At 37.9% G+C, this 18,155-nt stretch overlaps 1 protein-coding gene across 1 annotated transcript; it reads left to right on the top strand.

Moving 5' to 3' along the window:
* Nucleotides 1–2,930: 2,930 nt before the first annotated feature.
* On the top strand, nucleotides 2,931–16,075 carry LOC119488482 (complement factor H-like). Its single transcript, XM_037770203.1, has 14 exons — nucleotides 2,931–3,322; nucleotides 4,862–5,044; nucleotides 6,180–6,362; nucleotides 6,459–6,656; nucleotides 6,763–6,942; nucleotides 7,589–7,756; nucleotides 8,391–8,558; nucleotides 12,426–12,614; nucleotides 13,750–13,932; nucleotides 14,029–14,226; nucleotides 14,333–14,512; nucleotides 15,153–15,320; nucleotides 15,743–15,936; nucleotides 16,058–16,075. The coding sequence occupies exons 1-14, from the start codon at nucleotides 3,130–3,132 to the stop codon at nucleotides 16,073–16,075; spliced, it is 2,403 nt and encodes an 800-aa protein (XP_037626131.1). The 5' UTR covers nucleotides 2,931–3,129.
* Nucleotides 16,076–18,155: the final 2,080 nt, after the last annotated feature.

The following is an 18,155-nucleotide window of genomic DNA, read 5'->3' as shown; positions in this document are numbered from 1 at the left end:
ACATTATCCTTAACCGAATCATACAAGCAAAGACACATGTCCTTTGGCAGCTCAGAGTAAAGCTGTGTCTGTTGTCTCTCTCAATAATGTGACCCAGTTATGTGGAGTTTGAATTTAAGGGTAATCTCGTAAATTTCAGTTACCCAGCACTGTTTTTTGTCGAAGGGCATTCATGAAAAAACTTGAAAGGCAAAGAAATAGCCTTTGTCAAAATATGAATAACCAAATTAAAGCAACACACTTTGCCAATATCAAGGTTTTTTTGTTTTGTTTTTTCAAATTCTGGCCAAAGTGTAGCAATAAAGCCTAAAAATGCTACCTATTATAAAGTGGAATCGTTTAAATCATGTCCAGAGTGACAAAACAGCATTTTTAGATCAAAAACCGCTCACTCCCATTACAGTTGTCAACCTGTAATGATTTTGATAATTGGGCGTTTTGAGGAAAGTTTAAGTAAAAGGCAGTGACTCAGCAAACGTCTTGGTTCTAGGAACTTTTCTGTCAAAGAGTATAGAAGCAAAGAGAAAACGCCAATGAGTCCATTGCCATGAATGTATAAAGAAACGTCTTTTCCTCATCTCTTTAGTTATTTTCCTCAGCATAATGAACGTGCATCAGACCCACGGGACTGCACCGCCCTGCACGCTCATATGACATATCCGGTTCAGCTGTATGCGACTATAATAATAATGGATATATAGACTGTAATTCATCAGTGTTATTATCTTATAATTCACCCATCGGCTGTATGCTGTAAGCCTGTACCGTGGTGGATGAATTCACATCTCTGTTCCCAAACAACCGGCTATCGGCCAGTAGCTAGTAGTGCTAGTAGCATGACATAATCAGAATTTAATGTAGTTGTAGTCTATTTACTAACACGCAGGGTAAAAGCATAGGTTACAACCTCTTATACATCCATGGTCTGTGGTCTATTGTACATCGATTCTGGAGGTCCTTGACATGAAAAAGATTGAGATTGCGCTCAAAATCTGTGTGCTGCATTTTTCTAACTTCCATTTATGTCCTTATGATCCTCTGGGAAGCAGCCGAGCAAAAAAGTTTAACAAACAAATAAGTAAGTAAGTCAGTAAATAGTTATAATAGTCTGCATATTTGCATTTGCATTGTTCAACACAGGCCAGATTGGTAGAGACATCAAAATTATGACAATAGAATAGAAATAATCTTTGTTTTACTTTTGTACTGCACTTTTTAGGCGGAGGTTTTACTGGCATCCGTTAGTCGCTTTCAGTCCAAAATGGCGGAAGCGTAGCTCTGCTGCTTGGCACTAGTGTTGCAGTGGAACGTATAATTAACTTTCACTTCTTAGCAATATACATTCTTTGTTTGCATATAAGCATAAAAATAGTGTTGTGGTTAATTTAATTCTGTTGTAAGTTGACCCAAATGCAGCAAATGAAATAAAAGTGCTGTAGAGAAAACAACCAATAAAACTACAGAGTTTGTAATTTACTGTTTAAAAATGTTTGTAGGGCTAAATATTTAATCTGCCCACTATAAATTAAAGATAGGGTTGGTAGTGTTTGGATTGCTAGTCCTAATCTCCCATTTAGCACCTTTAAATTAGGTTATGTAAGAATGGGGGTTTGGATTAAGAATAACAAGTGACAATGATGCATGTTTTCAAGGAACTCAATTCTGAAATTTCCTCAGCAGCATTGCTCTTTATGTACTTTTAAGTATGAATCATTATAGTGCAATAGAAAACAGTATTGTTCTCTCAGTACCATTTAATCCCTTCATTGACTGTTTTTAATGATTTTTACAATGGACTTTGTACTGTAGTATCAACACTATTCCTGGCACATAGTATGTGGTAATCAAACTGGACAAACAGTTTCATCATCAGCAGATACTCACAAACATATCAGACACTCAGCTTTAAATTCTGTTTTTATTCAAAGCCGGCTCCAGATAATCATAAATCAGTCTTGTATATGTGCTGCGTTCAAGCAAAACAATTTATATTTGCCTTAACGCTGTTGTCTATTAGATATGTTATTGTTTTTTGTCATTATTGTTGATCCTGTCAGGTCAAACTTGATGTGATTTATGATAAATATGTCCTGACATCCATCCCAAAAGTTTATTTATGTGATGTTATCAGAAAGTTTATTTTCTGGTTGAAAAGCAGACTCCCTTGCAGCATTTTATGAATTAATTCGATACCAAAGAAATACATTATGAAGGGTCTTTACAGTCTTGCTTATGTGAACAGTGCATGCTGTGTGTGTTCCCATAAGTCATGTTGTGTTCATACTAGGGATCGACCGATATGTTTTTTTCAGGACCGAGGATTACATATGACTTATATTATAACACAACTGTCAAAAGTCAGAGCTGCTTCAGGACAGACTCAGTAACGTTAGTTAGTAACGTTAGTTAGTAACATTAGTTAGTAACGTTAGTCCTGGTTGCGACTGAGAGGACCGGCCGATCAATTGTTTTGCTAGTCAGCTGGCTAAATTATGCATCAACAAATGAACGTATTGATGTTTTGCTATTGCATTCAAGCTCTAAGACGCTCCACATTATCTGACGTTGTTCATGTAAACGTTCATGTAAAAATACCGACTCATACAGGCGAGTAATGTTATGTTCGCAAATTAGCAGCTAAAATACGTTTCAGTTCCACTGTGTAACTGGTAAACTGGACATGCTTGTAATCATATAAATAGATCATAAGATCGTGGTGTTTCTGTTCTGATTGGGATGTTTATTGGAACTTACACAACAAAATCTCCCGTCTTGCCGAGAGGACACAGCTCCGTCTGTTTTTGTCTGCACGTCTGAGGCACGGTAACCCTCAGTGTTGATTGGCTATTGCTCATGGCGTGTAACCAATCAGATAGTGCTGTGGGCAGGACATTGAGCTAGACTGCACAGTGGAGAGCACTGACAGCAGGCTGACACAGAGAGGAGGCTGATCAGAGCCAAAGTAGCCCATTTACATATTAATTAATTTTATTGGTTATCGGTTAAAAAAAATGCCGATACCGATAATCGGCAAAATGCTGAATATCAGCCGATAATATCGGCCAGGCCGATAAACGGTCAATCCCTAGTTCATACATCCTTGTGCAATCCCACGGGGCATGCCATGCCATGACCCTCGGTACTCCCATAAGACTGCAACTGGGGACAAACACAGAAAGAGAGAGACAGAGTTCGACAACGGAGTTAGCCTCAGTTAGAGTCTTGTTTGTCACCGCACAGCTGCTCGTCAAAATGCGATTGTCTTTTATCCTTTTGTTTCTCCAACTGTGGGGAAGCGTGAAAGTTTCTTTATCACAGAATGGTAAGAGAGACTTTTTTAAAGTATCTTACAGTAAGTTTCCAGTACAGTCTCAAAGTAACTTCAAGCGGAGGCTGGTTGGCAGTCCGTCAGGGAGAGTGCTAATGTGAATTAAATGTCTGCTCGACTCTTGCAACTTGGGTGACTGCACTAATCAGGTTGTGAATATGAATCCTTTTATAAGCTGTAATTCATTGTATTTTCAAAAGATCTATTACTATTTTCCAAATGTCCTAATTGTAATTGTATACAATTAATTGTCCATATTTAGAGATGATAGTAACATGCTAACATTTGCAAATATCTGAAAAGCTTTTCACTGCACTTTTCGAAAGTAACTGTATTAATCAGATGGTACTGAGAGAGTGGAAAAAAATGCTGCATTATGTTGCTGTCAACAATTTCTAGTAACTAGACATCAATATGCTTCTTCAAAGCAACAAACTAATATCATGGCTGCTGCACAATGTAGTTTTTTTTATCAAAAGAACAAAATTGAAACAAAATCACATCACTGTCAGTTTGCTAGCACTTTCAACTAAAATCCAACAAAGAAGACTTAATAAATAAAGTTCAAAAGAGGGGTTTAAAAAAACAAACACCTTATTTAGAAACTGGTTGATGAATAATCTCTTTTTTTCTTGTTTCCAGTAAAGCCATGTCAACTTCCTGATGATACTCCCATTGGGTATTACCATAAAAACTAGATATACAGCTACAGTTGCTAACTATAATAAAAATAACTTTTTGTCATATTTGCTCAGTCACTATATCCTGACAGTATATAATCTGTGGAAAAAAATCAGGTTCCCCTGCCTCCTTTAGTGATCCTAATTTGCAAGACTCCACCATGCCCGAAGAAAAACAACCAATCGCAGCTGAGAAGTCTGTAACGCTGTGATGTTGATGATGGATCAAACGGTCAAACTAGGCAGTGCTGATCAACTATGAATCAAGATTCTGTTTCTGTAATGCCTATTTCTCTCCTCAAATGTTTTCAGAAACATATTTTAGTATACTGTTTAGCTGTAAAATGATAAAGTTTGCTCCGGCTGGTGGGTGGTGCTTGGTTTTGACTCAACTGTTTTTAACATGGCAGCCTGGTCACAAATTTTCTAATTTTTTACAGCTAAACAGTACACTAAAATGCATATCTGAAAACATTTCAGGCGGGAAATAGGCATTACAGCAACAGAATCTTGATTCATTTTGGATCAGCACTGCCTAGTTTGATTTGATCAGAATTCATGAGCAGTGATTGACACTGCATTAACCCCCAATTAGCAAAAACTTGGAAAACTTCTCGTGAGACTCGTCCTAACCTTAACCATTTGATGTCAAAGTCTAAAGCTGGGAAGACACTGTACGATTTATTCATTCAGTATCTGACACACAAGGGAAATGTCACTCTATGGTTATTTCCATGTCATCTCTTGGAAATATTGAAAAAAAACTTTATTGCTTACCTGGTTACAGGTCGATTACATTTGAAAGTTTTTTGGTCGTGTGATTTATTTATTTATTTATTTTTTTCACATCCAGCCCAACAGTGCCCAGTGATTCTTGTGGGCGATAATGTCCAGGTGATTGGGGACCCAGAGGAAGCAACCTATGGCAATGTAGTTCGATTCAGCTGCAAGTCCAACACTGAAATCCTGTCTGGGTCACCAGAGATGTCCTGTGATGAAAATGGAGAGTGGAGTGGCCAACCTCCAAAGTGCAACGGTAAAGCAGGCTGTCTAGAATGGAAACAGGAAGCACGATGAAGTCTTCCTTTTTAGAAAAAATAGAGGGAATGGGGAAGACAGAAACGCATACACACATGTATATAACACCATAGCACCAACTATTAATCAACTGGAAACTAATTGGTAACACTAAACACAGCCACTAACCATGTAATGACCACCATGTAGCATAATAACAAGCAACAGAATTAATTTAGGCTACCAACAAACACAAACTGCTGATTGTAACGTGATGCATGGGACATGAACAGCGGTCTCCTAGATGAAAGCCTTTGGACCCCTCCACCTCGCCTCCCACCCGCCTAGTGTGTATCTTTTCGCTCTTTTCGCTTTGTGTGGCGGTATCGAACACCGATGGCCATGAGAAAGCCTCGTTATTTGATACCCTGGGAATGAGAACAGGCTGGGCGATATCAGGCTAAAATGTGAGACCTCCAACCCAAAATACTCAGTTTGCCTCGGGTGTTATGATGTTTTTGGTTTTCAAATTTGGTTGAAAACTAAATTCAAACTAAATTTATGAAGTGAAAACAGGGAAAATAATGATCAGCAGCTCAAACTAAAGTGATAATAGACCTGATAAGGCAGATTTGGAGATTAAACATAGTTTGACATCTTGGGATATAGACTTATTCACTGTCTTACCGAGAGTTAGAGTAGATGAAGTCTCGCAGAGCCAGATGTATCTTCACAGCACTGTGTCAGCGCTTAAGAAAGGTCTGGCTCCACACATTATCAATCTGGTATAGGGGGAATAAAACACTCTGGCTAATTTGTATTTCTTGAAACCAATCACAATCGTCTTGGGCGGCGCTAAGCCCAGGATGCAGCGACGGTGTCCATGCAAAATAGAGGAGGGGAATGCCGGCTTAAATAGGCAGCCAATGGCAGGCTTATACCCACAGTCTACATCCGGTGAGTCAGAGAGAGTAGATGAGTTGTCTGTCCGAAGGTGAGGTCATCGTGAGGTTGTAATTTATAGTTATTACCTCTGAATGTTTAAAATAGGCACATCATTTTACTCTCAAATCAGGTCAATCAGTGGTTACAGTTCATTTACCTTGAATATGTAAAACGTTTTATTCATGCTTGTGTGCTTTTTTTTTCAACAGCGATCAAATGTACAGTACCCATGATTGAAAATGGTGAGGTGCCTGGAGATATCCAAGAGTACCACGAACATGATGTCCTGCACTTTAGCTGTAATCCTGGATACAAACGCGTTGAAGCCAGACTTTCAAAATGCACAAAACGAGGACTAAGAGCAGAGTGGAGCCCCACACCTTTGTGTGAATGTAAGTATGTACTGATTAATGCAATTTATTAGTTATATCACACTGACTTGTGAAAATTGGTGCTGACAGATAATGTGCTTAATTTCCCAACAAATGCAGTAATAACATGTAGACTGACACAGCCGCCACAGGGAGGAACCAGGTATGAACCTACTTCCAGAAGTGTGTTTTCACATGGTGACACAGTGAGAGTCATTTGTGGAGAGAAGCACTGGATCGTTAACCAACAAGACACCTCAGCAGTAACTACATGCAAAGCGGACGGACAGTGGACTATCGAACCAGTATGCTCAGGTATAAAACTACATGGGCTTTACTGTGTTTGTATGGTTCATTAACCTGTGATGATAATGATTATCAATCTTATCATACTTATACACAAGTCTTTCTCTTATTCTAGAGGTTAGGTGCAGCAATCGAAGACCTCAATTTGTGCATTACTGGAATGTCCGTTCGTGGGAGCGAATAACATTGGATGAGACTAAAACATATAACTGTAGAAGAGGCTACAAGAGGACAGGTGGTGTCGAGCGGGCCACATGCTCCAGAGATGGATGGAAACCAGATCCACTTTGTCAAGGTATTGTAAAGTTAACCTTCTATTTAAGACATTACTGTTAATTTTGCATCTATATTTGGTAAAGTGAAAAAGGAGCTTTTGGTCCAGTTAGGATCGGTATTTTTTTACTGGAATGGCTGTTTTCCACCAAAAGTCCCAGGAACTAAGAGCCTCTATACTCTGGAATTAAATTAGTAACAAAAAGTCACTTAATCATACTATTAATCTGCCCTGGTCCCAGTTTATGGTGCTCATTGCAATATTGGCCTTTTTTCAGAGAAAATCAAGTAATGCTGCCCTGTAGACCGAAAAACAAACAAAAAACATCTGCAAATGATGCGTATAGCATTGTCTGATACTCCACGCCACATTCACCCTCCACATACACCTATCACCCCAAAACATAAATACAGAAATAACCGTTGATCACATTAAAAAAGAAGCAACATCAAGTGCCATATTTATCAAGCTTCTCAACTGTCTTGGCTTTTCTTATATTTACATAACATACATCAAATTTGAAATTTTTACATTTTGCCACTTGAGGTGAAATATCTGATTATTTTACTCGTTGATGTGCCAACTCTGATATGAAAAAAGAATGTGGTTTCTATTGCCAGTCGGTGTATTGAACTTCATTTATTTTGTTTTGGTTTTTTTTTTCCAGAGATAACATGCAAGACTCAATATTACGAGAATTCAGACATTGATGGAATTGATCAGCAGGAATACAGGTACAATGCCAGGGTCGAGTACGTCTGCAACGCTGGTTATGAGGGCCGTTTTACTCTAACCTGTGGGGAAACAGGTTGGATTGGGTCTCCAGGATGTACAAGTAAGGAAATACAATACACAATATAGTTAAAAGGACAATTGTTTTTTCATCCTTTTTGTTATTTTCCATGCTTACACCACAATGAAATTGTTGTTTAACAGATTAGAGATGAATCACTATGAGTAAAACCCACAAATAATCTTTGATTATGGGGCAACGAAGTATAAAATGTGGAGGTTAGTGGTTTGTAAGCATCTGTCCCCTGTCCTTTTTCTAACCAGTTTTCTTGAGGATGTGTCTTATTTTATCATTCCACTATTGCAGAATGTTAAACAGATTTTTTATTTAATTTAAAACTCATATTAATCTGTTTTAAATGCCCAAGTAGTTAGCACTCTTTAACCTTGACGACTTGATAAGAGTAGTGGGGACAACAGCCCCATTACTCATTTCCATCTATTTCTGTCTCGTAAAAATAGCTTACCTTTTTTCATTCTTGAAGCTTATACATGTTTATATTGTGAGAGTTTTGTTAAATGTTCTATAATGTCCTCATTCGAGACGAGGGGAGGTACCTTGCTTCCTTGAGGACAAGCCTTCTTATATGAAATTGTTTGTTTTAAAAGATTTCAATTTAACCAGAACACCTGGAGGGTGTGTGAAGTACTTCATCATTTTGTTTCATTTGTTTCAGGGATACAGTGTAAAAAACTGCACATCGACAATGCACAAATTAACCACAATGAAAAGGAAACTTACATGTACGATGAGAACGCCCAATATGCATGCAAGAACAACAGTGAAATAGTTTTCACTATTACCTGTGGGCAAAGTGGCTGGACTGGGATTCAGAACTGTTCAGGTAAGAACAGAAAAGTACAACAAGTGACAATGACGTATATTTTAAAAGGAACTCAATTCTGAAATTTCCTCAGCAGCATTGCTCATTATGTACTTTAAAGTATGAATCATTATAGTGCAATAGAAAACAGTATTCTTCTCTCAGTACCATTTAATCCCTTCATTGACCGCTTTAATGATTTTTACAATGGACTTTGTACTGTAGTATCAACACTATTCCTGGCACATTGAATGTGGTAATCAAACTGGACAAACGGTTTCATCATCAGCAGATACTCACAAACATATCAGACACTCAGCTTTAAATTCTGTTTTTATTCAAAGCCGGCTCCAGATAATCATAAAACAGTCTTGTTTATGTGCTGCGTTCAAGCAAAACAATTTATATTTGCCTTAACGCTGTTGTGTATTAGATATGTTATTGTTTTTTGTCATTATTGTTGATCCTGTCAGGTCAAACTTGATGTGATTTATGATAAATATGTCCTGACATCCATCCCAAAAGTTTATTTATGTGATGTTATCAGAAAGTTTATTTTCTGGTTGAAAAGCAGACTCCCTTGCAGCATTTTATGAATTAATTTGATACCAAAGAAATACATTATGAAGGGCCTTTACAGTATTGCTTATGTAAACAGTGCATGCTGTGTGTGTTCCCATAAGTCATGTTGTGTTCATACTAGGGATCGACCGATATGTTTTTTTCAGGACCGATACCGATTATTAGTAATCAAGGAGACTGATAACCTATATTTTGAACCGATATACATTTGCAGTAAAAATGTAAATCTTGGTGTCAAAAATGGCAATAACACAAAACTTCAGTGAAATGCATTGAAGCATATGTTTAATAAAAAGGGAACTTTTCAACATTATCTTAAAACAAAAAGGGCAGGGAGGTCCCAGCTTCTTATAAAGTTAACTGAACATTTTAATAAATAAATAAACAATATCTCTATGAAGTTTTATAAAGTGTAAAAATAAATAAAACTAGCAAAACTTAAATTTGTGCTAAAGTTTGAGTCTCAATTCAGCAGCAGCAGACTGTGGTGCAGAAAGCAGAGTTGCTCAGCCTGTTCTCGAGTGAGACGGCTTCTGTTCCTCACATAAACTAGAATACTTCATGACCAATGATTACTATAACTGGATATGTCCAATAGCAATAGAAGTGACTATTCAACTCTGCTGTGTCTGTATGGATTAACATAGTCCTTATATGCAGTTCCATTACATTACATTACACTGGGCCTCTCTAACAGCAAGTAGTGACAGGTACTGCTTTCTATTTATTCATAAAGCCCGTAACTTTTCATCATTTATCACATTACATACGACTTATATTATAACACAACTGTCAAAAGTCAGATCTGCTTCAGGACAGACTCAGTAACGTTAGTTAGTAACGTTAGTTAGTAACATTAGTTAGTAACGTTAGTCCTGGTTGCGACTGAGAGGACCAGCCGATCAATTGTTTTGCTAGTCAGCTGGCTAAATTATGGATCAACAAATTAACGTATTGACGTTTCGCTATTGCATTTAAGCTCTAAGACGCTCCACATTATCTCACGTTGTTCATGTAAACGTTCATGTAAAAATACCGACTCATACAGGCGAGTAATGTTACGTTCGCAAATTAGCAGCTAAAATACGTTTCAGTTCCACTGTGTAACTGGTAAACTGGACATGCTTGTAATCATATAAATAGATCATAAGATCGTGGTGTTTCTGTTCTGATTGGGATGTTTATTGGAACTTACACAACAAAATCTCCCGTCTTGCCGAGAGGACACAGCTCCGTCTGTTTTTGTCTGCAAGTCTGAGGCACGGTAACCCTCAGTGTTGATTGGCTATTGCTCATGGCGTGTAACCAATCAGATAGTGCTGTGGGCAGGACATTGAGCTAGACTGCACAGTGGAGAGCACTGACAGCAGGCTGACACAGAGAGGAGGCTGATCAGAGCCAAAGTAGCCCATTTACATATTAATTAATTTTATTGGTTATCGGTTAAAAAAAATGCCGATACCGATAATCGGCAAAATGCTGAATATCAGCCGATAATATCGGCCAGGCCGATAAACGGTCAATCCCTAGTTCATACATCCTTGTGCAATCCCACGGGGCATGCCATGCCATGACCCTCGGTACTCCCATAAGACTGCAACTGGGGACAAACACAGAAAGAGAGAGACAGAGTTCGACAACGGAGTTAGCCTCAGTTAGAGTCTTGTTTGTCACCGCACAGCTGCTCGTCAAAATGCGATTGTCTTTTATCCTTTTGTTTCTCCAACTGTGGGGAAGCGTGAAAGTTTCTTTATCACAGAATGGTAAGAGAGACTTTTTTAAAGTATCTTACAGTAAGTTTCCAGTACAGTCTCAAAGTAACTTCAAGCGGAGGCTGGTTGGCAGTCCGTCAGGGAGAGTGCTAATGTGAATTAAATGTCTGCTCGACTCTTGCAACTTGGGTGACTGCACTAATCAGGTTGTGAATATGAATCCTTTTATAAGCTGTAATTCATTGTATTTTCAAAAGATCTATTACTATTTTCCAAATGTCCTAATTGTAATTGTATACAATTAATTGTCCATATTTAGAGATGATAGTAACATGCTAACATTTGCAAATATCTGAATAACTTTTCACTGCACTTTTCAAAAGTAATTGTATCAATCAGATGGTACTGAGAGAGTGGAAAAAATGCTGCATTATGTTGCTGACAACAATTTCTAGTAACTAGACATCAATATGCTTCTTCGAAGCAACACACTAATATCATGGCTGCTGCATAATGTAGTTTTTTTTTTATCAAAAGGACAAAACTGAAACAAAATCGCATCACTGTCAGTTTGCTAGCACTTTCAACTAAAATCCAACAAAGAAGACTTAAAAAATAAAAAAGAGGGGTTTAAAAAACCCCACCTTATTTAGAAACTGGTTGATGAATAATCTCTTTTTTTCTTGTTTCCAGTAAAGCCATGTCAACTTCCTGATGATACTCCCAATGGGTATTACCAAAAAAACTAGATATACAGCTACAGTTGCTAACTATAATAAAAATAACTTTTTGTCATATTTGCTCAGTCACTATATCCTGACAGTATATAATCTGTGGAAAAAAATCAGGTTCCCCTGCCTCCTTTTAGTGATCCTAATTTGCAAGACTCCACCGTGCCCGAAGAAAAACAACCAATCGAAGCTGAGAAGTCTGTAACGCTGTGATGTTGATGATGGATCAAACGGTCAAACTAGGCAGTGCTGATCAACTATGAATCAAGATTCTGTTTCTGTAATGCCTATTTCTCTCCTCAAATGTTTTCAGAAACATATTTTAGTATACTGTTTAGCTGTAAAATGATAAAGTTTGCTCCGGCTGGTGGGTGGTGCTTGGTTTTGACTCAACTGTTTTTAACATGGCAGCCTAGTCACATATTTTCACATTTTTTACAGCTAAACAGTACACTAAAATGCATATCTGAAAACATTTCAGGCGGGAAATAGGCATTACAGCAACAGAATCTTGATTCATTTTGGATCAGCACTGCCTAGTTTGATTTGATCAGAATTCATGAGCAGTGATTGACACTGCATTAACCCCCAATTAGCAAAAACTTGGAAAACTTCTCGTGAGACTCGCTGTCCGACGACTTATCCTAACCTTAACCATTTGATGTCAAAGTCTAAAGCTGGGAAGACACTGTACGATTTATTCATCCGGTATCTGACACACAAGGGAAATGTCACTTTATGGTTATTTCCGTGTCATCTCTTGGAAATATTGAAAAAAAACTTTATTGTTTACCTGGTTATAGGTCGATTACATTTGAAAGTTTTTTGGTCGTGTGATTTATTTATTTATTTATTTTTTTCAGATCCAGCCCAACAGTGCCCAGTGATTCTTGTGGGCGATAATGTCCAGGTGATTGGGGACCCAGAGGAAGCAACCTATGGCAATGTAGTTCGATTCAGCTGCAAGTCCAACACTGAAATCCTGTCTGGGTCACCAGAGATGTCCTGTGATGAAAATGGAGAGTGGAGTGGCCAACCTCCAAAGTGCGACGGTAAAGCAGGCTGTCTATAATGGAAACAGGAAGCACGATGAAGTCTTCCTTTTTAGAAAAAATAGAGGGAATGGGGAAGACAGAAACGCATACACACATGTATATAACACCATAGCACCAACTATTAATCAACCGGAAACTAATTGGTAACACTAAACACAACCACTAACCATGTAATGACCACCATGTAGCATAATAATAAGCAACAGAATTAATTTAGGCTACCAACAAACACAAACTGCTGATTGTAACGTGATGCATGGGACATGAACAGCGGTCTCCTAGATGAAAGCCTTTGCACCCCTCCACCTCGCCTCCCACCCGCCCAGTGTGTATCTTTTCGCTCTTTTTGCTTCGTGTGGCGGTATCGAACACCGATGGCCATGACAAAGCCTCGTTATTTGATACCCTGGGAATGAGAACGGGCTGGGCAATATCAGGCTAAAATGTGAGACCTCCAACCTAAAATACTCAGTTTGCCTCGGGTGTTATGATGTTTTTGGTTTTCAACTTTGGTTGAAAACTAAATTCAAACTAAATTTATAAAGTGAAAACAGGGAAAATAATGATCAGCAGCTCAAAGTAAAGTGATAATAGACCTGATAAGGCAGATTTGGAGATTAAACATAGTTTGACATATTGGGATATAGACTTATTCACTGTCTTATCGAGAGTTAGAGTAAATGTAGTCTCGCAGAGCCAGACGTATCTTCACAGCACTGTGTCAGCGCTTAAGAAAGGTCTGGCTCCACACATTATCAATCTGGTATAGGGGGAATAAAACACTCTGGCTAATTTGTATTTCTTGAAACCAATCACAATCGTCTTGGGCGGCGCTAAGCCCAGGATGTAGCGACGGTGTCCATGCAAAATAGAGGAGGGGAATGTTGGCTTAAATAGGCAGCCAATGGCAGGCTTATACCCACAGTCTACATCCGGTGAGTCAGAGAGAGTAGATGAGTTGTCTGTCCGAAGGTGAGGTCATCGTGAGGTTGTAATTTATAGTTATTACCTCTGAATGTTTAAAATAGGCACATCATTTTACTCTCAAATCAGGTCAATCAGTGGTTACAGTTCATTTACCTTGAATATGTAAAACGTTTTATTCATGCTTGTGTGCTTTTTTTTTCAACAGCGATCAAATGTACAGTACCCATGATTGAAAATGGTGAGGTGCCTGGAGATATCCAAGAGTACCACGAACATGATGTCCTGCACTTTAGCTGTAATCCTGGATACAAACGCGTTGAAGCCAGACTTTCAAAATGCACAAAACGAGGACTAAGAGCAGAGTGGAGCCCCACACCTTTGTGTGAATGTAAGTATGTACTGATTAATGCAATTTATTAGTTATATCACACTGACTTGTGAAAATTGGTGCTGACAGATAATGTGCTTAATTTCCCAACAAATGCAGTAATAACATGTAGACTGACACAGCCGCCACAGGGAGGAACCAGGTATGAACCTACTTCCAGAAGTGTGTTTTCACATGGTGACACAGTGAGAGTCATTTGTGGAGAGAAGCACTGGATCGTTAACCAACAAGACACCTCAGCAGTAACTACATGCAAAGCGGACGGACAGTGGACTATCGAACCAGTATGCTCAGGTATAAAACTACATGGGCTTTACTGTGTTTGTATGGTTCATTAACCTGTGATGATAATGATTATCAATCTTATCATACTTATACACAAGTCTTTCTCTTATTCTAGAGGTTAGGTGCAGCAATCAAAGACCTCAATTTGTGTATTACTGGAATGTCCGTTTGTGGGACCGAATAACATTGGGTGAGACTAAAAGATATTGGTGTAGAAGAGGCTACAAGAGGACAGGTGGTGCTGACCGGGCCACATGCTCCAGAGATGGATGGAAACCAGATCCACTTTGTCAAGGTATTGTAAAGTTAACCTTCTATTTAGGACATTACTGTTAATTTTGCATCTATATTTGGTAAAGCAAAGAAGGAGCTTTTGGTCCAGTTAGGATCGGTATTGTTTTACTGGAATGGCTGTTTTCCACCAAAAGTCCCAGGAACTAAGAGCCTCTATACTCTGGAATTAAATTAGTAACGAAAAGTCACTTAATCATGCTATTAATCTGCCATGGTCCCAGTTTATGGTGCTCATTGCAATATTGGCCTTTTTTCAGAGAAAATCAAGTAATGCTGCCCTGTAGACCAAAAAACAAACAAAAAATATCTGCAAATAATGCGTATAACATTTTTAACTGATACTCCACGCCACATTCACCCTCCATATACACCCCTCACCCCAAAACATAAATACAGAAATAACCGTTGATCACATTAAAAAAGAAGCAACATCAAGTGCCATATTTATCAAGCTTCTCAATTGTCTTGGCTTTTCTTATATTTACATAACATACATCAAATTTGAAATTTTTACATTTTTGCCACTTGAGGTGAAATATCTGATTATTTTACTTGTTGATGTGCCAACTCTGATATGAAAAAAGAATGTGGCTTGTGGTGTATTGAACTGCATTTAATTTGTTTTTTTTTGTTTTTTCCAGCGATAACATGCAAGACTCAATATTACCAGAATTCAGACATTGATGGAATTGATGAGCAGGAATACAGAGTCGATGCCAGGGTCGAGTACGTCTGCAGGGCTGGTTTTGAGGGCCGTTTTACTCTAACCTGTCGGGAAACAGGTTGGACTGGGGATCCACGATGTACAAGTGAGGAAATACAATACACAATATTGTTAAAAGGACAATTGTTTTTTCTTCCTTTTTGTTATTTTCCATGCTTACACCACAATGAAATTGTTGTTTAGCAGATTAGAAATGAATCACTATGAGTAAAAGCCACAAATAATCTGTGATTTTGGGGCAACGAAGTATGAAATGTGGAGGGTGGTAGTTTGTAAGCATCTGTCCCCTGTCCTTTTTTCATTCTTGAAGCTTTTACATGTTTATATTGTGAGAGTTTTGTTAAAAGTTCTATAATGTGCTCAATCGGGACGAGGGGAGGTACCTTGCTTCCTTGGGGACAAGCCTTCCTTATTATATGAAATTGTTTGTTTTAAAAGATTTTAATTTAACCAGAACACCTGGGGGGGGGTGTGAAGTACTTCATCATTGTGTTTCATTTGTTTCAGGGATACCATGTAAAAAACTGCACATCAACAATGCACAAATTCTCCGCAATGAAAAGGAAACTTACAGCTACAATGAGAATGCCCAATATGCATGCAAGAACAACGGTGAAAGAGTTTTCACCATTACCTGTGGGCAAAGTGGCTGGACTGGGATTCAGAACTGTTCAGGTAAGAACAGAAAAGTACAACAAATAGTAAATATCTCGTAATAGCTAAAAAAAAAAATTATGAGATTGATTACCCAGTTTAATCAGATTAAAGATGTGTATTGTTGAACAGATTCTATTTTATGCTCTGTCCCTCCCTCCCATGAAGACAGACATGCCTGCTTAACAATGAAGTGTGCTGCTCATGAAGCAGCCATCAAGATATACAATAGTTTTTCAATAGTACTTCATCATTGTGTTTCATTTGTTTCAGGGAGACAGTAGCTGCATCCCAAAGCTCTTAATTGCATCCCTGTTTCCCTCACTTGCGTCTTTTCCTTGCGTCTTAGTCCCTCCCACCAGTGAAGCATTGAGAGACGCAAGGAAACTATGCGAGGAGAGAGGAAACGAGGAAGACGATTTAAGAGACATGAGACGGTCGTTTCCTCTGAAGCGTCACGTGAAGCGACGTCCGTTTCTGATGACAGCAGCAGCTGATCACATCTGGATCAAATGTCAGTCAGCTTTAACAGCTGTTTGTGTCTGAATTGTACTAATACTAATAAAGACAAGTGCAAGCTGCAGTCTGTATTTCTACCGTGGACTGAGTCCTGCTTAGAGGCTCAGGAAACATCTCTACTGGCACAATAACTTGATATTATGTATTCATTATTAGCGTCTTTAGTTATTGATATTCTGATTGTGAGCTCATTATTTCATAACCCAGAATATGACTACGGTGTTTTTTGAACACTGGACATTATTTATTAGGCTAAAGGGAAAATGTAAATGATATAACTCATATCAAACCCGACGTTCAGGAATCATCAGCCTCATGTGACTGAATGGAAATGAGGATAAATGATGTAAATGTGTTTGTTGCTGACAGACAGACTGTCCTTCTCTCTCTGACTTTAATAGTATCATTAATAAAAGTTAACGGGGGAAATAACGGATCATGAAAAGACAAATCATTCTAATAAATAAAGAAAGTTATTTTAAGTCAGTTTGTCAGGTTTTATAAACCCCTCTCAGTGTCGAGCTCCTTCACTGGCAGTGTGTGAAGGAGAGCTACTACAGGTCTTTCTGCTGCTGTTCAGAGCTTCAATTAACACAGATTTGAACTAGATGGTGAATCAGAAGACAACTAAACTATAAAACGCTTAACGTGTGATCTGTTTTCACTCCGGTATAAAACTCCAGTGATGTTAAGAGGTAAAGTTATCAGATCAGTCTGATCGGCAGCAGCGTCCAATCAGTAACTGATATCCAATAAGGGGGCGTGTCGGTCGGTAAAAGACTTCCGTGGGGGATACACTGGTGTATCCTCGCTCATAGCTCCTCCGGCAAGCCTCCTTGATCCTCGATCCTCGAACTTCCGGTTCAAGCGAGGATCGAGGAGCGAGGAAACGAAAATTAAGAGCTTTGGGACGCACCCTATGACTTTTTTCTACAGACAAAACTATAGATCTTTTGTTGACATACTATACTGTGAATTTTTTATTTTTTCAACATACTTTACTGTGATTTTTTTAAATTTTCAACAGACTATACTTTGACTTTTTTGAAATACTTTACTATGACTTTTTTAATTTTTTTGACACACTATACTTTTTTTTATTTTTTCGACATACTATACTAAAACTTTTTTCTATTTTTTCGACATTCTATACTCTGACTTTTTTTCAAATTTTTCGACATACTATACGTTTTTTTTGTTGTTTTTTCCGACATACACTGCAAGTATCATCAGTTTACTTGCAGAGTAACTTGACAGTGATGCCATCTGTCTTTAAGCTATTGTAGTTGTTGTTAAGAGGTACCATCTAGGATGTGTGTTATCTTTCAACTGAAACATTGTGTCTGCCAGAAAGTAGGACGTAACATTGAGCTAATTGCACTTTACTCTTGGTGTTGTTGAAGAAACAACAGTATGACTTTTTTCGACATACTATACTATGAATTTTCAATTTTTTTTTCGAAATACTTTACTTTAACTTTTTTTTACTTTTTCAACTTACTATACTCCAATTTTTTTTTTTTTTTTTTTTTTTGACATACTATACTATGACATTTTGCTAGGACTCTTTTTTACATACCATAATAACTATTTTCATATCATAGCATGTCGAAAGAAAAGTCATAGTATGTGGAAAAAAAAGTAATTGTCGTATGTCATAAAAAGTAATAAAAAAGAAAAAACATTTTTTACTCTTTTTTCTATGCCTTTTTTCTACATACTATGACTTTTAAATTTTTTTTTGACA

Source organism: Sebastes umbrosus, chromosome 5, assembly GCF_015220745.1.
Source record: "Sebastes umbrosus isolate fSebUmb1 chromosome 5, fSebUmb1.pri, whole genome shotgun sequence".
In the NCBI taxonomy this organism is placed as follows: domain Eukaryota; kingdom Metazoa; phylum Chordata; class Actinopteri; order Perciformes; family Sebastidae; genus Sebastes; species Sebastes umbrosus.
The sequence above is the reverse complement of the archived record's forward strand: the minus strand, read 5'-3'. Positions and strand labels throughout refer to the sequence as shown.